The sequence below is a fragment of the Acinonyx jubatus genome, chromosome C1 (assembly GCF_027475565.1).
Source record: "Acinonyx jubatus isolate Ajub_Pintada_27869175 chromosome C1, VMU_Ajub_asm_v1.0, whole genome shotgun sequence".
In the NCBI taxonomy this organism is placed as follows: Eukaryota; Metazoa; Chordata; class Mammalia; order Carnivora; family Felidae; genus Acinonyx; species Acinonyx jubatus.
The window spans coordinates 211,781,058-211,807,416 of NC_069381.1; the positions used below are offsets into that span (position 1 = coordinate 211,781,058).

Below are 26,359 nucleotides of genomic sequence, written 5' to 3' on the forward strand. Positions count from 1 at the left end.
ACGTCCTGATATGGGAAAAAAAAAAAAAAAAAAAAAAAAAAAAGGACAAAACCAAAGAGCTAGTGTTGCACTCCCTGTTTAGAGAAAGCTGCCTTAGCAACGTTATAGATCTTTCTGGGTGTGCTCCATGTTACCTGTGCATGGGAGGAAAGAGCATTAAGAGTTGTCAGTTAAGGGCACATCCACCAGAGAGGTTAGTTATGCTTGAAGACTGGGGCATTGGGGACTCCTCAGAGCTTGGTCACAGCCCTTTAGGATGCCATTAACAGAGAAATAGGAGGAGAGCCAATGAAACGGGTATCCACAGTCTTGTTCTGAGAATTGGATAAAAAGCAAGAGAGTGAGTTAGAATGATCCTTGGAGAGAGCAGCGAAGGCAGGTGAGTTTTCCCTACGTACAGGGAATTGATCTCTCCCTGTGTGCAAGCAGAAGGGTGGGGCCAGTGGTGAAAGACTGGGATAGATTTAGTTTGTAATGATTAACATAAGGGAGGCACGCTGCCTGCCAGTTACTTGCCCTTCTGAGTGACTCAATGATAAGATAAAGATGATGGAAATAAATGCAGGAGACACAGCCTGATTGGAAAAGTCAGCTGCTTTGAGCTTCTACGGACATGGCTGCAGGATTCCTGGTTCCCCTGCCGGTGCTCACGGGGCTGTTGCTGTTCCTGTGTGTCGGGCCCCGGGCTGAAGGTGGGAAGGTGCTGGTCTTGCCCATGGATGGCAGCCACTGGCTCAGCATGAAGGAGGCCCTGCAGGAGCTCCATGCCAGAGGCCACGAAATAGTGGTCGTTTCGCCAGAGGTGAATCTGCATATCAAAAAAGAGGACTTTTTCACCCTGATGACCTACGCCATTCCGTACACCCAGGATGAATTTAATGACCTCGTACGGGGCCACTCTTATCTGGTTTTTGAAAAAGTACATTTTCTAAAGATGTTTTTGAAAATCACGGAAAATTTGAAAACTGCTTCTTTCATTTATCAAAGGTCTTGCAAGGAGCTGATGTACAACAAGGACCTGATCGGGCACCTGAACTCCAGTTCCTTTGATGTGGTTTTAACAGATCCTGTTTACCCCTGTGGGGCAGTCCTGGCTAAGTACCTGTCACTGCCTGCCGTGTTTTTTTTGCGCTCTGTTCCATGCGACTTAGATTTTGAGGGCACGCAGTGCCCAAACCCTTCCTCATATATTCCTAGGCTATTAACAATGAATTCAGACCACATGACATTCCTGCAAAGGGTCAAGAACATGCTCTACCCTCTGTCCCTGAAGTACATTTGCCACGTTGTTTTCACTCCTTACGCGAGCCTCGCCTCTGAGCTCCTGCAGAGAGAGGTGTCGGTGGTGGATGTTTTCAGCTCTGCATCCATGTGGCTGTTCAGAGGAGACTTTGTACTGGACTACCCCAGGCCAGTGATGCCCAGCATGGTCTTCATCGGGGGCATAAACTGTGTCCACAGGAAGCCATTGTCACAGGTCTGTATGGGTGCCTACAATGTTCCAAGTGGAACACGTGTTTGTTTTTTTTTTTCTTAATTTACTTCCAGGTGTTTACTTATCTACTAGTCTTTCTAAAGATGTCTATCTCTCGTTCTCCTGACAGTTTGGCAAGATGAATGTTGAAGTGCCTCCACTAATGCAAGAAAGGTTTGCCAGGGTCACTGAGAAAAATGAGAGGCAGGGGTGAGCGTCTGTGATAGGACTGGCAAATGCTGCTTTGAGTCAACCAAGACTGTCTTCCAGGCAGGCGCCGTCTTCATACTTGTGCAATTTTCTCCAGCTGTGTAGGAGCAGAGAAACCGAGTTGTGGGCCGATCCATCAGGAGGTTTTGCTTGTGGGTGTTTGCTCATCCTGGAGGACAAAGGAACTATCGCATTGTGTTTGTTGACACGGTCGTTTTTAGTGGCTTCGTCTTGGAAGGGACTAAAGTGTGATCATAGGAGACCTAAACACCAAAAGGGAGCAGGAGTGTCTAAGAGCTTGAGTAAATTAAGGGGAAGTGAGACAATGCAGAAGAGAGAAGGTGGGGTCTCTGTGACCCGAGAAAGTAACCGAGTTCAAGTTTTCAGAGAGGGAGCTGTGCTGACAAGTTTCCCGACCAGGTGCTGATATCTGGTATATAACTCGGGGCTAGCGGAATTGCATGGCAGGTCGGTTGAATGGCTTGGGATGCTGAAGTCATCAAAGGCTGGTCGGAGGGACTAAGGAAGAGATAAAACTAGGAGCCTATAAACCCAGTGAAGCGGAGGACGGTGATGAAAATAATGGGAGTCTAAAAGGGGAAAGGGTTGTTGGGAGGGCTGACCGCATCACCAGGCCCACCCTCCCAGCCCAGGTTTCCATGGTAGAAATTATTGCTTTACTAATACTTTCAGAGGCATCTGACATTAATCCTGGATATTTGGGTTTAATTGAAATAGGACTCATGGGAGCTATTTTATTTCTTAATCCACTGAGTTAGCCATCTTTTTCCCCCCATTTATGCCATATTCACTTACTTTATATTAACTTCCATGACTTTAGATCTTTTATAGTTTTTGCATTCTTACTTCTGTATCTCTTTTTATTTATGTACATATTATTGCACAGGACTCTAATGCCATTTCTCTTTTTGCTTCAGACCACAAGGGAGCTATACTATCTGGCTTTTTCCTTTGTGCAATGCATTTAGTCACTTAAAAAAATATTTATTAGGCTTGTAAAAATTGAAAAATAGGAAGGCATTTAAAAAGTAACTGGTACTCTTTTCTTTTAGTGTTCCTATGTAAATATATCCTCTGGAGTTAACTGCACTGGTTCAAATTCTCACTCCCGTTTTTCTAGCTGAACGGGCAGGTGGGCAGGTGACCCAACTATTCTGGCCTGACTATTGTCACAACGAGCATACAATAAATATTATCTATTATCATTATTTAAAAAGTGCCCAGCAGGACAATGTATGTCATCTGGAGACCGTTAGATGTTTGTGCCAATTTATTTGGTATGCGAAAGATCATTTACACTGAAATTCTCAAGTATTATACGTGCTAGGCACACCATTATCACTTTTGTTCCACTAAATTCTTTTTTACTTTGAGATTTTGTCTCCCTTACTTTGGTTTACCCTTAGATGTGACTTCTTTCGGTACTTGATGGAAATTTTCTCCAAATATGAAAGATCAGAGTCTAAGTCTTTCATATTTTTGCTCCTTTTCTTTCTTAAGATTTCTGATGGGTGGAGTTCTTTTATTGGTTTTCTCATAGAAATAATTTTTGGAATTGCTTATTCTTTTTACTATTTTTATTTTCTATTTCATGAATTCCAGTTTTCTTTTTATTAGTGATTGTCATTCTTGTATCTTTTGGTTTATTTTATAGTTATAGTTATTTTTCTAATTTTCCTTTGGTAAGCATTAAGTTCCTGTTAGAGTTTTCTTAATAATGAAACACTGAAGGTCACAAAACTTTTCCTGTGTTTCCTAGGTTTTCGCATAAATTGCTCATATATTTTTCCTTTTTGTTTTTGGTAACTCAATGGTTTGGATTTTCTCTTTAAGCTCATGGCTATCTTCAAAGCTGTTTCTTTATTCCCATATAGTTAAGGTTTATATTAGCTATATTTCTCTTATTTTTCTAATCATTTTATATTTTAATCAGAGAATGTTTAAAAAATTTTAGTAGGCATGTTTAAAAAAGGCATGAAGAGGGTTAAAACTAATTTTGATGTATTTTATTCAATCAAATATATCTAAAACATTATACCTTCAACATATACTCAACATAAAATTATTAATGAGATATTTCACATTATTTTTTAAAAAGTTTATGTTGAGAGAGTGCATGCGTGTGCTTGAGAGAGCATGAGTGCGTGAGCCGGGGAGGGGCAGAGAGAGAGGGAGAGAGTCCTAAGCAGGCTCTGTGCTGCCAGCATGGGGCCCAAAGTGGGGCTTAATCTCACTAATGGTGAGATCATGACCTGAGCCAAAATCAAGAGTTGGATGCTTAACCAACTGAGCCACCCAAGTGCTCTGAGATATTTTACATTCTTTTGCTTTCATACTAAATCTTCAAAATCTGGTATGTATTTTACACTTACAGCATATTTCAATTTGGACTGGCTGCATTTCAAATGCTTGGTAGTCACGTGTAGCTAGTGGCTTCTATGATTGGTAACTTATTATTAACATTTGCAAATGTTCCATAGATACACCTAAAAATGTATATTTAAGTTTTTTCTATTTAAAAAACCGTGACATCCCCAATTCTGAAAATGGTGTCTTAAACTACTTCCTTATTTAACGGGTTGCTCTGTGGGAAAGTGCTAGTGAGTCCATGGAGAGTCCACTGCAGGGTCTTTGAGATGGTCATCTTTTGCACCAAGGGAAATGCCATTTTCTCTACTCTGAAAGCCCACTCAAGCCTTTCCATAAAAGAGGAATATTGATATACAGGACTGTGATTCTGGGGCCAAGACATTTTTTAAAAGAGGTTTTCAATTTGGAAAATTCTTTAAATAAAATGGTTTCTTTTTCTGTAAAAGGCAACTTTCCACTTAGCAGCACTAATTCAGATATATCAAAACTGGATGCTGTTCGCCCTCAACTGTTATAACTAGCCACCCTTCTACTTTGTCTTCACGAATTTGGCCACTCCAGGCATCTCATAGAAATGGAAGCATACACTATTTGCCTCTTTCGTAACTGACTTACTTCACTAAGACTAATGTCCTCAAGGTTCATGCATATTGTAGCATTAGGTCAGAATATCCTTACTTTTTAAGGCTATAATAGTCCATCGTATGGATACACATTTTGCTTTTATATTCATCCATTGACTCATCCATTGTAGGTTGCTTCCACCAGAGCTGTTGAGATCCATGACCTCTGAGTGACCCCAGTATGCCACCCAACTGAAGACTTTCCTGAGTAGTTGTTAACCCTTAATTAGCATAACCACCATGGAAGTGTGCACTTTCCTATCATTTCAAAACTCCTGACATCCCTTCTCCCCCTGCTCCTCCTCCCCTCCCCTCCCCACCAACAACGATGAATATCTTCACTGGTGAGTCCCCTTGCCTGGCAGGCAAATGAACTCATTTTTTTAAAAGCTCTGGCAGTCTTCTTTATTATAATACTTCTTGTACGATTAGTGGCTAAGAAGCACTACCCAGGATACCTCAGTGACCACTTGACGTGGTTTTAACAGACTGTGTGCCCTTGTGGGATAGTAATGGCTGAATCCTATGTTCCTGCTAGGTCTCGTATGCACACCATTCTATGGGGACTGGGCTTAACTCAACTTCACATGTTCTTAATTAAGTGTGCTCAGGCCACATGAACTTCCTGTAAAGAATTACAAATAATGCTGCACTTTTAGTCTATCCAGTTCGGTTGCCTTTTTGTTCCCATGTCTTACGCACACTTTTCCTTAGACACAACCAAAGGGGATGGATGGCACATTTTGTGATGGGCTATCCCAAGGTAGCCATGCCCAAAACAGTTTTCACTACGGGGATAAACCGTGGCAACAGAAATGTATTCTCTCCAATATGCATATGCTGCCTCACCCAATCAGTATCCCAGGCTCTCCAATATTCCTGGCTTTTGTCAACCTATTTTAAAATAGATACATTCTGCACATGGCAATGGGATAGTTTTGTGTAGTTTTATGGAAATACTTTCCACATTTCCATAAATCACAGTTGTAGAACCACGCTGGGTACAGGCTAGTAATCCTATTTGTGTTGGGTTTTGAGTAATCACTACCACTGGTTTACTGCTTACGTGACCTGAACAGCATCCTAAGGATGTTGTTAACTAATCATGTAACCGTGAAGAATTCACTGAAGCATTCTGCTCAAGCCTTTGGAGGGAACATGTTCCTGCTAACACTGATGTCAGTCCATGAAACTCACTTTAGACTTCCGACCTCCAGATCTTTAAGAGAATAAATGTGCCTTGTTTTAAGCCACCAAATTTGTGGTAATTTGTTCCAATAGCCATTGGAACCGAATACACCACTTTGTCAGGTTAACCTGTTTTTTAAAAAGGCTACACTGAATACTATATTTAACCGGAAAACTCTTACTAGTCACTGGCATTTATGTGGGACTAAAAAGCATCTTTAAGCCAGAAGGATTAATATACTCACGTCCTTTACTACCATGTGTTGAAAAATTGGAAGTAAAACGAGTTATCTTGGCAACGTTAACTTCAGAGCAAACTACCTGGCTCACATTTCAAACAAAATGGAAAGGCAAGGTTCAAGGTGCTGTAAACATTTTGTCCCAATACTACGAAATAATCAGCATCTGCCTCGGGATTATGTTTAATAAATAGCAAAGTGCATACAGGTATTTACAACAAGTTCTAAAGACAAATGGAGGTCTAACTTGTATGGTCCCAATAACAACAAATAGGCATCGGCATGAACTGTTTATAAATTCTCGAGTACAGTTGTTCTGAAAGTAGAGTGCACTTGCAATCTTAAAAAAAAAAAAAAAAAAAAAGTCCTGCTGCTCCTCACAATGTTTTTTGGATTCAACTTGGACTGGAATTATTTGGCGTCAATGTGTAGCAACTGCTCTCTGCCGTTTATGACCAGGGACTTTAACTCTCCGTCTTCTTCCACCTCCACCCTTTCTTGGCCATTCTCAATGATTCTCTTGGTGGTGATTTTTTTGCCACTGACGATTTCGGTGGAAGTCGACATGGATTTGAAGTTGCCGGTCCCACCACTACCATAAGACATGGCGAAGGAAGAAAGGCCTCCATTCCCCAGGGAACCAAAGGAGCTAAATCCTGTATCAAAAGAAGAAACACCACCCCCAAATGCTGGAAATCCACTGAAGGCGGTGAAGAAGGGCGCGGTCCCCCTGCTTCTGCTTCTCCGGGAGCTCCTCCGACCGCCCACAAGGTTCCCCAGCGGGTCTCCAAAGAAGTCAAAGGAAAATGGGTCCCGGCCGCCGAAGAACTCCCTGAAAACCTCGGCCGGGTCGCGGAAGGTGAAGACGTGCTCGAAGGGGTCGCGGAAAAGCCCACCGCCCCCGCCGCAGTCCTCCACTCCGGCCTCGCCGTAGCGGTCGTAGACGTCCCTCTTCGTGGCGTCTGACAACACCTCGTAGGCCTGGGCCACCTGCTTGAACCGCCTCTCCGCCTCCTCCTTGTTCTCGGGGTTTTTGTCGGGGTGCCACTTGAGCGCCAGCTTGCGGTACGCCCTCTTGATGGCCTCGGACGAGGCCTGGCGGGGCACGCCCAGCACCTCGTAGTAGTCCACCATGGTGGACGGCGCGGCACGGCCCCGCTGGCCACGGGCACGACGAGGGGACGCGGGCCCGAGTGCCCCGCGACGCCAGGCAGCAGGGAAGGGGAGCCCTTGTGACGTAGCCCGTGCCTCATTGGCCGAGGCCGCATCCCAGAATGCAGCGCCGGGGGGCGGGACCTGCCGCGCTTCCGATGAGGCTCTCTGTGGCGTGGTTCGCTCGGGCGCGGACGCCCCGCCTACCGAGGCCCCGCCCACCACCTGGCCCCACCCACCCGCCTTCCGGCTGGGGGCCGGTGACCTACAAATCCCGCTGGAAAAAGAGGAAGTTAGCGGGTGGAAGTGGGGGCCCACGTTCTGGCGGTGGGGCAGAGTGGTATTTTTAAAGCAGGTTTTCTGTCAGACACCCCCCCCCCCCCCCCCCCGCCCTTCGCCCGGTGGGCGTAGACTGATGGCGGTGCGTTTAGTCTGACCTTGTGCTGAAGGTCACCCACATCGTTTGTCCAGGACAGCAGTTCTCTTGTGTTTTGGCCCCAGGACCCTTTTGCTTTAGTTTATATAGGTTGTAACAATCAATACTAACACCGTTAGAAATTAAGGCACTAAAAAAACCCTCAATAGTCAATTTAATAGCAATAAAACCATTACACGCTAAGATAAATCATATTTCTATGGGAAAGCAACTTTTTCAAAACAAAACAATTACTGAAGAAGGGCATCATGTTACATTTTTTGTGTCTCTCTGGTTTAAAAGAAGAGAACTGGATTCTTCTGCTTCTGCAGTTGCGCAATCTATTGCTATACTACAGGTGATGTGGCCAGAGAGAGACTCCACTATACATAAAAGAGATCATGTGAGTGAAAAAGCCAGATAGTATTATGGAAATAGTTTCGACTTTGCAAAATTCCCCTAAAAAATTCTTGGGTATTCCTTTGGGGCTTTGGCCCACAGTTTGAGAACTCCTGGTCTAGTATATCAAAACTAGTAAAATTTGCTGGCAATAGGGACACCTGGGTGGCTCAGTCAGTTAAAGGTGTGACTTCACCTCAGGTTGTATCTTAAGGTTTGTGACTTTGAGCCCCACATGGGGCTCTATGCTAACAGCTTGGAGCCTGGAGCCTGCTTCAGATTCTGTGTCTCCCTCTCTAACACTCCCCGGCTTGCACTCTGTTTCTGTCTGTCTATCTCTCTCAATAATAAACATTAAAAAAAAGTTGCTGCTGTGTTTACAGTGCTGGTCAACTTGGGTGCAGTAATTATTTCCACTAAAACTGCTCTACCTTGACTGTGATTTTCTTTTTGGCATTTTTGGACCTCTGACTTCTCTCTATTTTCTCCTTATTCTCTGACACTGTATTTTTTGCTTTAATAAATGGTAAGTCAACACTGATAAAGGTCACTAAGCTCTAATAGGAAAATGATTAACCAATGAACTCTGTAATATTTCATCATAAAGGGTAGTAGACCCAATAAGGCACACTCTGTCACCAGAACAAACTGCTGACTTTATGTCCCCAGAACAAACTGCTGACTTTAGGTCACTTTGAGGGACCGAATACAATCCTATAATCGTGGATTTGACATTTTATAATCAAGGAATAAACAGTATTAGGAAGCAGATTTGGAGTAGAGTCTAGGGTGAACCAAGCAATGTGGGAAAAGCATGATTGGGAAAGGTCAAGTGCTCCAGAATGACTGGAGGGAAAGGGGCAGAGGGAGGGGTCTAGTGAAAGGGCTGGAGAGGAGGAATGAGCTTGGACAGGTGAGCTCAAGGTCCATTCCAGTGAATTCTGAGGGCAAGCCCAAAGACTCTGAATTTTATTCTGGGTCCTAGGAGATTGTTGACCAAGGTTTCAGGGATGGTGGTGGGATAGGGCAGTGCAGGGGGCAGCTGATGGAGGGTAGACGGGGGTTGGGAGCCTTGGGGTCTGAGGCCCTGAAACAGGACTATGGCATCTCTGAGACAGTGGATCCAGCAGTTGCTTGCATGGATATGGGGCCTTGAGCAAAGGAGAAGGGAAGAAGGGAAGACACCTCTGTACAAAAAACATTTACTGAGTATTTACTGCCTGCAAAACCACCTGAGTGAGTGATTCCAAAGCCGAAACCCTGCTTGTAAGGGTGGAGTCATGGCCCCAAACCATGCAGGTGCAACAGAGGCCTCAAAAAGTTCTGAGGCTTTGAGTGATGCAGGGAAAGTCATAAAATCATCACAGTGGTGACCGTGTGGGTTTACAGCCCTTTTGCTCTGGGCAATCTACAGATGAACTCTTATGACACTGAGAGTTCGGAAGAACGATTGCCCTTAATGTTTAAATTGGAGTGTGAATTTCAGAATGGCAGATAGGGGTACACCCAAGGAGCCAAAACATTGCTACCTCTTTGCTGCCCACCCGGAATCTTAGTCCTGGAGAATGGACTAGTGCTCGGGGTGGGGTGGGTGTGGGTGGGGAGCTTCGGAGCTCCCATGTGTAGGAGGGCACCTATATACAAGTAAGTACCAGACTGGATGTCTGTGCAGGAAGGATGGTGGGAAGGGAAATCTTGAGTACCTATTCTGTGCACCAGAATGAGGGAGGCCCTGTGAATATGCCCACAGGACATCACAACTTTAAAGTTAGCATTTTCTCCATGACCTTCTAACAGGCCCCTGAATATGGGTGGCCAGTGACGTCCATGGTCAAAATGCCGGGGTCTGTGCTCTCATCCTGGGATTGTAGAGAACAGCAGTGATCTCCAAAAGAAAGGGCAAGGTGATCAGTTCTGTCTGCACTTGGATTTGCCATTTCTTAGAGAGGGGCATTTTTTTTTTCTCAACGTTTTTATTTATTTTTGGGACAGAGAGAGACAGAGCATGAACGGGGGAGGGGCAGAGAGAGAGGGAGACACAGAATCGGAAACAGGCTCCAGGCTCTGAGCCATCAGCCCAGAGCCTGGCGTGGGGCTCGAACTCACGGACCGCGAGATCGTGACCTGGCTGAAGTCGGACGCTTAACCGACTGCGCCACCCAGGCGCCCCAAGAGGGGCATTTTTAAAAAATGTTTATTTTATTTTTGAGAGAGAGCCAGCGAGCAAGTGGGGGAGGGGCAGAGAGAGAGAAAGGGAGACAGAGGATCCCAAGTGGGCTCTGCATTGGCAGCGGAGAGCCCGACGTGGAGCTTGAACTCATAAATTGTGAGATCATTGAGCTGAAGTCCAACGCTCAACTAACTGAACCATCCAAGTGCCCCAGGGAGGGGCATTTCTATTCGCGACTCCCATACTTGCTCTCTGACCCTTCACTTGATCTTTTGGGGCTCCAGCTAGTGCTGGGTGTTGCTGTGGGAGCACATTCTACTTGGTCCCCAAATCCTGCCCTCTGCCTTCTCTCCATTTATTTCAATTGAGTAATGACCTTGGGAATCACAGCTTTACTTCTGACTCCTAGTTGGCTGTAAATTTTGAACCCGGCTGTAAGATCTGGGACCTGCTAGAAGCCATGGGGAGCTGTAGGTAAGAGCAAGGTCTCTACGCTCTGACGCTTGGGGCCCGGATCTCAGTCTGCCGCTTAGTAAATTCAGGACTCTGGCAAATCACCTTGTCTCTCTGAGCCTCAGTGTCTTCCTTTGTAAAATGGGAATAATAGTACCTGCTTTAAGGGGATACTTCTGGGGATTACATAAGATGTGTTGTAAAGTGCTAAACACCACACTTGGCACCTAGTGCGTGCTCAGTAAGTATACATTCTTACTGTTTCTGTTCATCTTTCCCCTTTGCTTCAATGGGGTCCTCCTTGGGCCTTGGGGCTGTGTGACAAGCACGGTTTCACTTACTTTTGCTCACTTACCGATTTTCGTTTCTGACTGACAGAGTGCTCTCTCACTGCCTCTCTGAGGGAATGCGGATCTGCCCTGGAAAGGCCTTCTGTATGTGGCACACTCAGGTGGCTTTCCCTTCCCGCCATTCACTAGCCAGCGGCGTTCATTTCCTTCCTGGAGTGCCTCTCATGCATCTGCTCACCTGTTTGCGTCGTCAGTCTGTCCCTTCCGGTGGAACCGGAGTTCTGGGGAGGTGGGGGACTCATCTGGACTCATCTCTGCTGGTACCCCAGCCCCAGCCCCAGGCCCAGCGCTGTGCACGCTGGACTCAATAGGTATTTTGCTGGGTGAATGAATCAAAAAATGAGGCAGTGATTGGGCAGAGAGCCCTGAGTCACCTGTGGGGAACGTTCTTCAAGGTTACCACGGGCCCAAAGTAGGCTTGCAGTGTCTCGTTCTTTCCTTTCCATTTTATTTTTTTAATGCTTATTTATTTTTGAGAGAGAGAGAAGGGGGAGAGGGGCAGAGAAAGAGAGAGAGAGAGGGACAGAGAATCCCAAGTGGGCTCCAAGCTGTCAGCACAGAGCCTGACGCGGGGCTCGAACTCACAAACTGAGAGATCATGACCTGAGTTGAAGTCGGATGCTCAACCGACTGAGCCACCCAGCTACCCCGTGTTCTTTCCTTTCTAAAAAGACATATTCTGCTTTCTGTTTCATTCCTGAAAAGGAAGTCTAATTTGTCACCCCATAGCCTTTTTCTCCCTCTCTGGTGACACTCTCTTGGTCCGTGGAAATACTCATCTAATCCATTCAAAGGTGCTGGTGCTGCATTCCCTTCTCTGGCCCCTCAAGAACGGGACCTGAGTGGTTGGAAAAGGATTCCAGCCAGTCAAACGGTTGTTGTCTAATGAGAACCTAGTACGCTTGTCCTGATCAGCACCCGGTGATGTAGGGAAGTGTTGAATCACCGTATTGTACACCTGAAATGAACTGAACTGAAATTACACTGTAGGTTTGCTAACTGGAATGAAAATAAGAACTTGAAAGTAAATAAATACAAAATAAAAATACTTGGGGGGTGGGGAAAGAGACCTAGAAAAGCTCTTAGCCCTCGTTAGTGGCACGATCTTTAGCTGACTGACAGCGACAGTCATGTGATACAATCAAACATTAACTTTGAGTGTAGATTGGTTCTTGCGACATATAAGTAGAGGAGGGCAAACTTTTGGCAGGTGAGAGGCTTGGTAGCCGATACAGGAGAACCATGGCAGCGAGGTCCCGGGGGCCACGTCCACTTGTGCTGAGCCTGCTGCTGTGTGCCCTGCATCCCCTTCTGTCCCAGGGCGGGAAGCTGTTGTTGGTCCCAGTGGACGGCAGCCACTGGCTGAGCTTGTTCGGGGTCATCCAGCGGCTGCACCAGCGGGGACACGACGTAGTGGTCATAGCTCCTGAGGCCTCCGTGTACATTAAAGAAGGAGCGTTTTACACCTTGAAGAGCTACCCCGTCCCATTCCGGAGGGAGGACGTGGAAGCGTCTTTTACTGGTCTCGGGCTCGGGGTTTTTGAGAAGAAGCCTTTCCTGCAGCGTGTGGTCGAGACATACAAGAGGGTCAAGAAGGACTCTGCTCTGCTTTTGTCTGCCTGCTCCCACTTACTGTACAACGAGGAGCTGATGGCCTCCCTGGTGGAAAGCGGCTTCGATGCCATGTTGACAGACCCTTTCCTTCCTTGTGGCCCCATCGTGGCCCTGCGCCTGGCACTGCCTGTCGTGTTCTTCTTGCACTCACTGCCATGCGGCCTAGATTTTCAAGGTACCCGCTGCCCCAGCCCACCATCCTATGTGCCCAGGGTTCTGTCCCTTAACTCAGATCACATGACTTTCCTACAGCGGGTGAAGAACATGCTCATTCTTGTGTCAGAGGGCTTCCTGTGCAATGTGGTTTATTCCCCATATGCGTCACTTGCTTCGGAAGTCCTTCAGAAAGATGTGACTGTCCAGGACCTTATGGGCTCCGCATCGGTCTGGCTTTTCAAAAGTGACTTTGTAAAGGATTACTCCAGGCCCATCATGCCCAACATGGTTTTTATTGGTGGGATCAACTGTGCCAGCAAAAAGCCACTGTCCCAGGTGTGTATTTGAGGGGGAGCTTTACAAGCCTGTCTCCTTGCAAGTACTTTGGATGGATGAACTTGCCCCTGACATATGCTGAATGAGCACGCTGAGGTAGTGTCACATGCCCTCTTTCGTTAGTTTCTGCTGTACAAATCTCCCGGGTCTGGGGTCGTAATTTGTATCTGTCTTGGGAATCATCTTCTGGGTTATTTCTTTGTATGGGACACTTTAAGAAAGCATACTTTGGGCTCCAGTGGAGAGTAATCAATTAGATGCAACAAAGGTTAATTGCCGTAAGCACAGAGCAGTGAGTTCGGGGATCCTTGCAGAGCACAAAAATCTGCAGCATGCACCTTCCTGCCCTTGACTGGGTTAGACACCCAAGGTTCAAGACTGCTAGAATAATTCTTTGACATCTATGGACCATGGTGGCACAAGTTGCCTTTATGTTTCTGGTGTTGAAGCTCCAGTTACTCGATAGTCTGCTAGGAAGCTGGGTCCTGCAGTCCCCTGTCTTCTAATAAGTAAACATGAGACAGTCCGATCCTGGCATTTGGCAGAAAGGTCCTGAGTCTCATCCTCTGCAATGCTGCTAAGTTAATTTTTTTCCCATAGAGATGTGAGGGATGCAAAAACGTAGCATTCACAATCTTCTTCCCACATCTCAATGGAGGTGATAGAGAATAGCAGGAGAGTCTCTGTCAGTTGGGAGGTTGGGAAGGATTCTCCAAGAAGGTCACATTTCAGTGGGCATTTGTTCATTTATTTCACAAGTATTGGTTGAGGATCCATTGGTAACCTAGGCACTTTGCAGATTCTGAGTCTGGCTTCTACTAAAGGGACTCTACTCACCCTCAGACAGCACTGAATCTTATTTCCGGGGTGACTCCATTGTGATTCACATTTTAAACGATCATGTTAATGTCACGGCAAGGAGAAACTCTAGACAGCAGAAAGAACCCTGCGGGAGAATTCCAGTGCTGTGTGGATGCCTCCACTCCGTTGCCGCATGACCAGATCACCTCTGTGAGGCTCTGATTCCTCCCCCATAATGTGAAGCAACATCTGGTGACTCCTACCAATAAGATTCTGATACCCCAACAGACCAGCAGGCCTGTTGGAGAAGTATGTGCCTGACGAGGTTATCTGCTTAAGAAAGGAGATGGTGTTGAGTTTTTAGAAAGCAAAATGACAAAACCTCATGTTAATAGAAAACCAGTCATAATTCTCTTTCATATATAGGAAAAGGTGAAATATTACCAAACCAGTGGGCACATCATAGATCAAAGGAAAGAGAGCTAGTCAGCCTGGCCAAGTTAAGAGTGAAATTAAAGAGAAACATTTTTGGCATCATTATATAGGATCCAAGTGAAAATGATTGTTTGACATTTACTTTGAAATTTAAAACTTTGGAGATGTGCATGCATAATAGAAACTCCATTTGAAATAGAAGGGTTTGTTTATAAACCTGCATGGAATGTCCCCCGTTACACTGGCCTTCTTTCTACTCCTGGGACATTCCAAAATCTTTCCCGGTTCAGGACCCTTGAACTTGACGGTCTGTCCTTCTGGGATGCTGTGCCTGAGTTTGTGAGGTGGCTGTCTTTTTATTTTTCAGATGAGCTGCGATATCACTTCCTCAGGGAGTCCTTCTCTCCAAGATAGCGTCCTGTGCTATTTCCTTCATAGCCCATTAAATACCGCAGTCATTTCATTTAGATAATTGTTTATTGACCATCTCTTCCATACATGTGGGTGCGGGGACTACTTCTGCCCGTCACTGCATCCTTAACACTTGGCAAAAGGTCTGCCCGTGATTGGTGTAAGTATCAGCGTAAATATCAGAGTCTAATAGGCGCTTACCAAATGTTTGTTAAAGGAATGAATGAAAACCAACAAAGGGCGTGAACTGAGGACTAGTCACCAGATAGGCAGTGATCTCCACCAGTTTTCTGGACTCCTACAATTACATACAAATATAGGTACCTGTAGGTAAGTTTTTGTTCTTCGTTTTACGAATAAGGTAACAATATATCCCCACTGCTCACCTATCAGTATGTCCTGAATGTCGTTTTGGTTCTAAATATTATATCTAGTTTTTAAAACCGTTCCATGTTTCATGGTATCTATGGGCCGCAGGTCATTCTGTTTGTCACCTAATATATATTAGCAAGGAAATTTATACTCCAGAGACTTGCTCTTCCTGGTGCTACTTCAAATATTACCTTAACCAAAGATCAAGTCGTTTGTAGTTTTCTTCATATTTTTCTGTTCCTTTCTGGGTCAGATTTTCTTAAATATTTTACCTTTTTTTTTTTTTTTTTTTTGGTCATTACTGTGAATGTGATAGTTTTTCCATTTCTGCCTGTAGCTGGTTATCTACTCACTATTCAGCCAACTCAAATAAAATTCAGCCCCATATAAAAATAAAAATTCAGCCAACTCAAAATATTGATTCTGTCATTTAAAAAACCAGTAGGCTGGCTTTCATCAATAAAGAAAATGTGATTTCTTCTGTTGTAAATTCCATGCCAACTATTGGTCTTATTTAAAAAAATTTTTTTTAATGTTTATTTATTTTTGAGAGAGAGAGAGACAGAGTGTGAGAGGGAGAGGGGCAGAGAGAGAAGGAGGCAGAATCCAAAGCAGGCTCCAGGCTCTGAGCTGTCAGCATGGAGCCCAATGTGGGGCTTGAATCCACAAACCATGAGATCATGGCCTGAGCTGAAGTCAGGCGTTCAACCGACTGAGCCATCCAGGTGCCCCTCAAATATTGGTCTTATTGAATTCACTAGAATCTTTCAAAATAATTGAGTAATGTTGGCAATCACGAGGATTCTTGCTCCTGATTGTAATGAAGATTGATTTTCTTTTTTTTCTTTTAAGGTTTATTTATTTTGAGAGAGAGTGAGGGACCAAGAATGCAAGCAGGATAGGGTCAGAGAGAGAGGCGAGAGAGAGAGAATTCCAAGTAGGCTCCACACTATCAGCGTGGAGCCTGATGTGGGGCTCGAACCCATGAATTGTGAGCTCATGACTTGAGCCGAAACCAAGAGTCAAGACACTTAACCGACTGAGTCACCCAGGTGCCCCCTGAAGATTGATTTTCATTTCATCATTTTGTATTATGTTTGCCATTGTTCTTTGGCAAATAGCCTTTATTTATTTAAATGATTTTCTTCTTTAGGATGTTTAACAGGAGTGGCTACAGAATTTTATCAACTGTCTTTCTCAGTATCATAGTTTTTAGCATCATTTATTGATATATATATATATATATATATATATATATATATATATATATATATTTTAAAGTTTATTTATCTTGAGAGAGAGAGAAAGAGAGTCAGAGGAGGGAGGGGTAGAGAGAGATAGAATCTCAAGCAGGCTCTGCACTGTCAGCCCAGAGCCTGATGCAGGACTCAATGTCACGAACCATGAGATCATGATGAGATCATGACCTGAGCCGAAATCAAGAGTCAAGACTCATCCGACTGAGTCACCCAGGTGCCCCTCCATATATTTTTTCCCCTGTAAATTTCTCTAAGTGGTGAGTTGTGTTGACTGAGTGTTAGTTGCTGCCTTGTTTGGTGCAAACAAGCCTCAGTGTGAGAATGTCTTTGTAAACTGTACCTGGCAGAAGCCCTCTTTGTCCTACTTAATATTTTTAATTTGAAATTCCACTTTTTTGATATTAATATCACCACTCCTGCACTATCTTGCTATTTCCCTAGTGTCTTTTTGGCACCCCTTTGTCTTCAAGCTTTCTTTTTTTTTTTCTTTTTAAATAACATGGAGCTGATATTTTTAGCCTGGTTGAGAGAATTTTGCCAGTTTGCAGTTCATTTAAAAATTGATAGATTGGATTCTAACTTTCCCAATTTACTTTATTTTTATTTTATGTGGTCATTTTTCCTTTTCCTGATTTTTGCTGGTTTGTCAAGTTGCTATTCATTTTCTTTTTTCCCTTTTGTTTATTTTTTATTTTAGAGAGAGAGAGGGAGGGAGTGCAAGTGGGGGAGAGGGGCAGAGGGAGAGGAGGGGAAAGAGAAAATCCCAAGCAGGCTCCATGCTAGTGCAGAGCCTGATGTAGGGCTTGATCTCACAACCCTAAGATCATGAACTGAACCAGAATCAAGAGTTGGACGCTCAACCAACTGAGCCACCCAGGCACCCCACATCCCCTTTGTTAATTAAAGAATCTTACTCCATGCTCCCATTCCTTTAGCAGAGATCGTGCTGGTCCCAATGCTCTTGGTCAAAGTCCTGATCTTCAAGAATAAAGATGCAATATTTAGTTGATAAGAAGAGTCCATAGGGACTCTGGGAAGTCCCTACTCCATAGGGAAAGCACACCTGGCATCAGACATGTGTGGGATGCCTGATGGACAAAAGATAGTAGAACAGCATTGAGAGCAAAGGAATGAAGCTCAAGAATTCCAAGATATCGTTCCCCGCTCAGAGTGAAAGACCATCATTGTGGACAGCAGCGATTCAGAGATGATGTCCACCCAGACATGTTGGGTCTGAGGAAAACACCCAAAGAGAAGGTGGGTGAGAACAGAGACTTAGAGGTGGAGAGAAGAGAGAGTGGTGAGCAAGGAAGCTTGTGGTCTTTGTCAGTGGCTCTGCATGCGTAGTGATAAACCAACTGGTTTCCAACATGCCAAATGTTTACCAAGGGTTTTGAGAAACAGAAGCCATTTGGGAAGAGAAAATCTAATAAAGGCCTGGAACTCAAAATACTAAACTCTCAGCAGAAGCTAGCATCTCTGTTAAAGACTTCAATGAGGTGGGCAGGTGTTTTCACTTCAGAGGTGGCCTCGTGCATTTTGGAAGGGGATAAGAGGTGGAGGAATCGAGGATTATCTTCAGTTAACACACCGCCTCACTCTTTGACCATACCAGAGTCTGTGGAGTTAGGGCCAGGTTCATGGGAAGTTTTGCCAGTAGGGTGTGGACCTCACCGTTATTAAATCCCAGAAGAGCTTGCCGAGAGTGGACGTTGCTCATGACAACACCAGCTCTGCAGTTTGCTCTTCCGTGATCTGTAGATGAAATTCTGTGACATTTAAACTTTAGTCTTGCTATTTAACTTTGGGTGTTTATGGACCTGTGGATTCCTTTTTACGGTAATCACGTCTGGCTGGGTGCTGAGTGGGTGTGGAGGAGTGTGCAAGGAGGTGAAACCAGATATGGCCCTTTGTAGACAAAGTTAGAGGAAGAATGGGTTTCATGCAGGAGGGAAGGTCCTGGGAAGTGAGGTAAGCCATGTACCTTCACTCAGGAGAAAGAGCTCAAAAGGTCCTTGGAGAGGAGCCATCTTTCCCCAGGAAAGAAGGATGTAGTGCATCCTGGGGAGGAAGGACTTCAGAAAAGCCATCCTTAGGAGGTCTTTGCCACAAACCAAAAATGCAGCATGGCAGTGGGGAGGATGATGCTGGCCTCCCCAACCTTTCAGATGAGCCCCATGGAGAAGGCCCAGGACACAGCCACTAGGAGCTAGAAACCTTGAAGAGAGCTGCTGGGATGGGATGGGGGTGAGGACCAGGCAGGAGGCTCACCCCTGAGGAGATGTTGGGGCTTCCCTGGCCATGCTCTGAACCAAATTTGAAAAAAAGTCCCTTAAAATCATGTGTGCTGAGGCCTGTCAGAAGTCTTCTACGTGTCACTCCGGGGTGGCCAGTGTTCTGGTCTGTCCGGGACTGAAAGTGTCATATCCCAGGAAACCCCTCAGTTCTGGGCAAACCCTACCGCATCACACAGTCTCAATATCCGTGGCATTCTTGGGAGACATAGAAAACCATTTGGGAGATTCTAAGGGAGTTAATTAGATCATTGATAACCTACAGTTGGGGGGAAATTGCCATACTCACACCTTGCTCTATTTCCTCTATGTGGAATTGCCACGCTGTGTGTGTGCACGTGTGTGTGTGTGCCTGTGCACGTGCATGTGTGCATGCCTGAGTGTGTCTGTACTTTGCCTGATGACCAAGTACTCTGGAGTTGGCTTTGAAGGTTGGGGTCAGAGCAGACTGAGCTGTGATTATCGCTGAGGGTTGAGTCTGGGGGTTTCCTTACTCTCTTCCGGGGGTCACAGCCACCACTCATGACTCAATGCAGCTAATACTGCTATTCTGATCGGATTAATTTTTGGTTGCTACCTCTCAGAGCTTTTGTTTGACATCCGTCTCTAAAGTCGATTCCTTATTACTTCAGGGGTAGGGCCTCGATAGGTCATAATCTGTGATCTGCACTTACTAGTGGGGTCCCCACCATCACTGTCTCTCACTCTTATACACACAGACACTTCTAAGATCCCATCCCCCTGCTTCATCCACGGGAACGACAGATCGTTCATCTTCCAGTAGTTGTCAGGTTCATTATTCACTAGAAAACCACTCGCAGTTCAAATACACCAAAACTCACTCCATTAAAAAAAGTCGCTCCTCGAAAAAGAAGATGATTTCGTCGCAATAGAGCAGTATCTGCAATGGGAAAGGCTGACTTAGACCCCGCCGTTTTCTAATGACGTGGTCTTGCACGCAAGGCCCAGGTGGAGGGCTTGTCACACAGCCCCTCTCTGCTCTTCATTCCTTGTTCCTTGGGTCATCTGGTCCAGAAGTTTCTTCAGAAACAAGCCCCACTGCTTTGTCTTGAGCTTTGTCCTAACAGCCAAGGCTGCAATGCCCGATGGCGGTCACGGTTGGAGGAGTGGAGCGGCCTTGCAGCTGCAATCTTCCTTAGATGGCGGCGAAGGATATACTGCTCGAAGGAATCAGGACACGGAAGCATCTCTGGAACGGGACATGAACACTCCAGGGGGGTCATGTGCTGGGTGGGTTGAGACTCACTGCCTGTTTATCCTTCCCCCCCGGTGGCTTGGGTACTCAGGGTTTTCTCACATGCCCCTGACCTTCTCTGAACTCCACAGAGGGGGCTCAGATCCTGATGCACACTTAGCAAGGTTTTCTCTTCTGCTTTTGTATCTTTCACGCTTAGGGAGATTTTTCTGCTTTCGACAGTACTTTATGAAACCAGCAAAGAGAGATTCAGGTGTCTTTCTGTATGTTCTTGCTAAGGCAGGAAAGTTGACTTCCATTCTTCAGAAAGCTCTTCTCCAGGAAAGGTGGGGAAATGCCAGGTTGACTGGTTAAATTTCAGCACTGAGTTGACATGAATATGATCCCCAATCACCCCCGTGTATTGGCTGTGGGAAAGCAAGAATTGTTAAAGGTTGTCTTGGCTATTTGAGGGTTTTCCTTAATTGTGAGCCTCATCCTCAACACTATTTGCGGCTTCGTGCCTTGACTCATTCGTTCTTTCAACATAAAAGGAATATTCCAGAAGCCTTGAAAAGTAATATACATCTTTACTGTGGATTTTCTTAAAGGGGCTGTGCAGGAGTTTTAGAGTCTGCAGAAAGCTTTCTGAAATTCTCTTTGGGCAGCTTTCCTCTCTCCCAATGTCTCCCTTCAGCAATCTGCTAAACGGTTCTCTCCCCTCTCTGTGACACTCATCCACCTTTCCTCCCTCCTTCCACACTGCCTGCTGCTCTCTCCATCAATCCCTTTCCTGAAAGCCTGCTTTCTCCCAAGATGCTCTCAGATGCTTGAAGCCCCTGGGAAGTGGATCTGGTCTTACCTCTGATTGCTTTTCCTTTGGGAAATTAGCACACTACCTGGATTCTACATCTCAAAGAAGAACCCAGAAGATAACCAACCAGATAAGCAAGAAGCCTTCCTCCTGTGGAAGGAATAACGGGGGAAGGAAGTCTATAACATGCACTAATATTTTGTGTCTCTAACACACACACAGAGACACGCGTATTCTTAACATGAAGAGATAGGATTTATAGCTGAATGGATGCAGTTCCCAAAGAACGTGAGAAGAAAATTAACTGTAAATTTCTCTTCTGGTTCTAGGAATTTGAAGCCTATGTTAATGCTTCTGGAGAACATGGAATTGTGGTTTTCTCTTTGGGCTCCATGGTCTCAGAGATTCCCAAGGAGAAAGCTATGGAAATTGCTGATGCTTTGGGCAAAATACCTCAGACAGTAAGAACATGCCATACAATTCTGTACCTTCTGTATCTGTATCTTCACAAGAGTTGGAACCCCAGACTTCTAGTATCGGAGTTAATCCTATCAGTTGGACTTTAGGCTTGGGGTTCCCTGCGACTTCCTGATTACTAATCCAAAGGTCTTTTTACCATGTCACTCTCAACTGTTCTGTTAAACCGCGGTCTGCTTTCCTTGGAGGTCTCATTTTCTCTAAGAAAGTCAACAGCGTATTAAGGAGAATTTATTTTATCGACAAAATGAACAGGACAGTGTTTCTTCATGTTACATAAGGAGTATTTCTACAAAAAAAGCTGCTGGTCAGGACACAGGATTCATTTCTTATATTGTTGCGCCTATAATTCTACACCCACTCGTTTTATTAAGTAAACCTTCCCCTGAAGTGCAGAAATGTGCAAAAGTCATAAGTGTACAGCTTGGTGGATTTGCACAAATTCACAGCTTGTTACCAGTCCCCAGGAGCCTTCCCAGTTGCTACACCTCCCTCCCCTGCCAAGGTTATGTTCATTCAGTGGACTCTACATTCTAGCTACTGTGGCAGATGTTTCGGAATCATTGTGTTTTTAAACTCTGTTCCTGTCTCTGCAAGGTCCTGTGGCGGTATACTGGCAGTCCACCACCAAATCTTGCGAAGAACACAATACTTGTCAAGTGGCTTCCCCAAAATGATCTGCTTGGTATGTGAGCAGGCTCTGGCGTGTAGGTCAAACCCAAGTGCAATTACGAAAGTGGCTTGCGTGTGGCTGTTCTAAAGGATTATTTAGCTGGAACATATCATGGCCAACGTATTCCACGTTGCTTTTTACCTCGTGGGGTATCTCACCCCACGTTTTCCTCTGCAGACTTCTGCAAAAGCCACATGTGGATGGCACTGAGTCCTTAGCATGCCTGCAGAGCATAGATGGTGTCAGACCATGCAACTCGGTGACCTGACTGCTGGCATCCTTCCCTGTTTTGCTTCTCAGGTCACCCGAAGGCTCGTGCCTTCATCACACATTCTGGCTCCCATGGCATATACGAGGGGATATGCAACGGCGTTCCCATGGTGATGCTGCCCTTATTTGGTGATCAGATGGACAACTCGAAGCGCATGGAGACCCGGGGGGCTGGATTGACCTTGAACGTCCTGGAAATGACGTCTGAAGATTTAGCAAATGCCCTAAAAGCTGTCATCAATGACAAAAGGTAAGAGAAAATGTACAGAGGAATACTACTTGTATCTTGGCCATCTCATTCACAATAAATATTCAAATGTGAAAACAAATACATAAAAACCTAATTAATAAGTAAGATGACTTTGGGATTATTATTATGCATTTCATTAAAGGATGCTTTAATTCCTAGAGAACTTCTCATAGAAATGATTTTATTTATTTATTTTGAGAGAGAGAGAGAGAGAGGAAGGGAGGGAGAGCACGAGTGGGGGAGGGGTAGAGAGAGAGAGAATCCCAAGCAGGCTGTCAGTGCAGAGCGTGATGTGGGGCTTGATCTCACAAACTTAGAGCTCATGATCTGAGCTGAGATCAAGATCAAGAATCAGACGTTTAACTGAGCCATCCAGCCGCCCCAAAACTGATTTTAAATATTATTTCCCTTGGTAGGCTTAAAACTTCAATTTGTTAAAAAATATTGTCACCAAGTAGATGTCTACTCTACGAGATTCTACAAAGAGAGAAATATTCTGTAATGAACCTAGTGTCCATAAGATAAAAACAAAGAGCTTAGAAGCATAGTTCTCCCTAGCACTGAAACCCATGAGAAATTTTGTTCATGGGGATTTATAAATGGGGGGGGGGGTGTCATGTGATATCCCAAAGGCTTGTGATAAAGCAAAGGTGAGTTTATTCAAATACGGCTCTGAAAGAATTCAAGAGGCAAAAGCCATCAGATCAAATGGTCTTTGTGTGGAATTTATTGTATTGATGTCAAGTTCACTAGTAACAGCTTGGTCAAAACCTTGTGGGAAGAAGTGATAGCCAGGGTGGACTTCGTCCAACAATTAACAGCGCGTGTGTGCATGTGCATGTATGAGTGCGTGTGCATGTGTGTGTCTCCATGACAGTGGAGTCTTCACCCATAGTTGCTTCATCTTGAAAAAGACATCAGTTAGAAGGACAGATGTGGAAAACTGGAGTGTGTTCAGATGGGAGGAGACATTGCACAGGGTGACACAGTGAGGCTGGGCAAGGAAAAATGGGGGAGAGGTGGGGTGCCCACATGTGTGGTGCCAATGGATGGAGAAGAAAAGCCCACATAACCCAGGGGTAAATGCCCAGAGTGCCCGGTGGGTGCCATCCCTCTCTTCTGAATGGCGCCTTCCGGCCGCCCAGCTTGTTGGGGTCAGGATGTGCTGCTCACACATTGGCGCCACGGAACCCCGACTTCTCTCCACGTGCTGACAAAACTCGTTCCTGAGGTTCACATTCGTAATGCAATTTTGATCTTTTGTTCCGTGATACAGATGACTATCTGGAACCTAAAAATGACTTGGTAAAAGTTCTCTTATTTTTTAAAAACGTTCATCAATCAGCCTGAGAGTTTAGCTAACTGCATTTGTTTGTGAGTTCTCGCTACCTAATTGTGAATCTCCCTGTTCCCAACACTCTACACGGGGACATAAAATAAAGACATCAGACGATGCAGCCAGGCCATAACAGGTGCTCAATAAATAATGAGTGAATGAAAGTTATAGAAAATCTATCTGGTTTAAGAGAAGATTTATACAAAAGAAGATGTTTAACAGGCCTTATGGTCAAATATTGTTATCACAATACAATAATGTATCCAAATAAAATGGCAGACCTGTTTAAAGGCGGCAATTATCATAATTACTCCTGAATAAAAGTGTCTTCCGTTTTTCTCTTTCTTCTCCCTTTCCTTTCCTTTTTTCCTCCCCTACCTTCTCTTTCTTCTCGCAGTGCATCCACACTAAGGGTGAAACATCTAACCCAGTTTGGATGTGGATGTTCCGATTCAGCTACCAACGCTGTCTAAAATAAACAAAAACCCATTTTGTTTCCCAGGCTGCATAGACACAGCCTCATGCTACAGTTAGCACTTGGACGGTGTGATGCTTCACCAATGGAAAGTATGCCGCCACCTTGCGAGGGCACTTACAAATGGCTTTGACTTTGAGTAGATGTGATTGTTTAAAACTGTGAGAGGGAAACTGCTCATAATTTCTGACATGACCTTTTCCTTTATTTCTTTCACTTATTATAAAGAGTCATCTAATTTCCTACAAAAATATCATGAAAAAGAAGAGAAGAAAACAGGAAGCTAGGTTCAAATAATTTAATATTATAATTTTGGCTTCTTGTTTTCTTTCTACGTTTTTTTTTTTTTTTAATTTCAGAGATAAAGACCAGTTAGTGTGTGTGTGTGTGTGTGTGTGTGTGTGTGTGAGAGAGAGAGAGAGAGAGAGAGATGTATGGTGTGTGTGTGTGTTCTTTTTGGCCATAATAGAAACACATTTCCTCTACCAAGTTTGTAAAATCTGGGAGCCTTCCCAACCACAGCAAGCCTAGAGGGAGGATGGTCGGTATGGTTGGTGTTCCAGAATTCACGTCACTGTCTTTGTGTTTAGCTACAAGGAGAACATCATGCGCCTGTCCAGCCTGCACAAGGACCGCCCCATCGAGCCCCTGGACCTGGCTGTGTTCTGGGTTGAGTTCGTGATGAGGCACAAGGGGGCCCCGCACCTGCGCCCTGCAGCCCACGATCTCACCTGGTACCAGTACCACTCTGTGGACGTGATCGGCTTCCTCCTGGCCATTGTGCTGGGTGTTGTCTTCATCACGTACAAATGCTGCGCCTTCGGCTGCCGGAAGTGCTTTGGGAAAAAAGGACGAGTTAAGAAATCTCACAAGTCTAAGACACACTGAGAGGTGGGTGGGAAGTGAAGTGACCCAAAGTTGCAACCAGAGGCAACGTTAAATTTATGTTATGCTTATTCAAGAAATACTTAGCCCTAAGGGAGATACCCCCGTGGTTTTTTTTTTTAAATAGAAACAATCTAGGGGCGCCTGGGTGGTTCAGTCAGTTAAGCATTTGACTCTTGATTTTGGCTCAGGTCATGGTCTCACGGTTGTGAGGTCAAGCTCCGAGTTGGGCTCTGCACTGAGCGTGGAGCCTGCTTGGGATTCTCTCTCCGCCCCTCCCCTCCCCCCCTCAAAAATAAACAGATAAACAAACTTTAAAATAAAAGCAATCTAACTGCTAGTCACACCTAGAGGTAGAGATACTTGAATATGTTTTCTGCCCCCTTTAGGATCTTTAATTTGGACTACGTTCGTCACTTCAGATGACTTTCCAGGGGGGTTGGGCAGGTGCCTCCTGCACTTCCCATTACTTTTCTTACTCAGCAAATGAGGCTTGTTTGGGGGCACAGGTTCCAGGTGGTCTTACCCCCTCTACCTGGGAGGACAGCTCTAACATCGTCGTCTGGCTTCTGTAGACTGTTGCGATCAATTCTGTCACCAGTAATGGCAGGTCCTAACTTGCATTCATGCTTCACAGATGTCACTTTGTGTATACAAAGAAGGAAACATTGGTTCCTTTAGGGCATAGTGCCTTGTACTTGAAATAAATGAATGACCTAGGGGCTCCTGGGTGGCTCATTCAGTTAAGCGTCTGACTCTTGATTTTGGCTCAGGTCGTGAGATCTTGCGTTCGTGAGATCAGGCCCCGCATCCAGCTCTGTGCTGATAACACGGAACCTACTTGGGATTCTCTCTCTCCCATTCTCTCTCTCTCTCTCTCTCTCTCTCTCTAACAAAATAAAGAAAAATAAACTTAACAAAATAAATCATTGGCACAGGTTCTTTTGAGAACAGTGTCTGATTTCTGGCTTTAGGGAAAAGAATGATGTATAAAATTGATGAGTGGTGGGCTCAAGGGTATCATCGTGGCTTGTGTGGAAGCCCAAAGCACAGTGTCTCACAAGTGTATTTTCTCTGATGTTTTCCACAACTAAAGACATAAATAAATTCATAGAAATTCTATCTCTTAGGTGTTCTTCTCTTCGTTGTTGTTGCATTTATTTGCTGTTACGCTACCCGTGCTAATTCCGCAAATAATACACCAGTATGACAGAACTTTTGGTCGTCCAATCAGGAATGTGG

The 26,359-nt window shown here is 44.9% G+C and overlaps 2 protein-coding genes across 3 annotated transcripts; one reads left to right on the forward strand and one right to left on the reverse strand.

Moving 5' to 3' along the window:
- Window positions 1–479: 479 nt before the first annotated feature.
- Window positions 480–25,991, forward strand: LOC106968403 (UDP-glucuronosyltransferase 1A1). Of its 2 annotated transcripts, none has more exons than XM_015064753.3 (5): window positions 480–1,477; window positions 21,081–21,212; window positions 21,826–21,913; window positions 22,202–22,421; window positions 24,823–25,991. In XM_015064753.3, exons 1-5 carry the CDS (start codon window positions 614–616, stop codon window positions 25,118–25,120), a joined length of 1,602 nt encoding a protein of 533 aa, XP_014920239.2. In that variant the 5' UTR covers window positions 480–613; the 3' UTR covers window positions 25,121–25,991. The 2 variants fall into 2 exon arrangements, with proteins under 2 accessions (XP_014920239.2, XP_014920240.2); XM_015064754.3 differs by lacking the exon at window positions 480–1,477 and adding an exon at window positions 11,081–13,170.
- Window positions 6,403–7,336, reverse strand: LOC113595908 (dnaJ homolog subfamily B member 3). Its single transcript, XM_027047238.2, has one exon. The coding sequence runs from the start codon at window positions 7,257–7,259 to the stop codon at window positions 6,537–6,539; it is 723 nt and encodes a 240-aa protein (XP_026903039.1). The 5' UTR covers window positions 7,260–7,336; the 3' UTR covers window positions 6,403–6,536.
- Window positions 25,992–26,359: the final 368 nt, after the last annotated feature.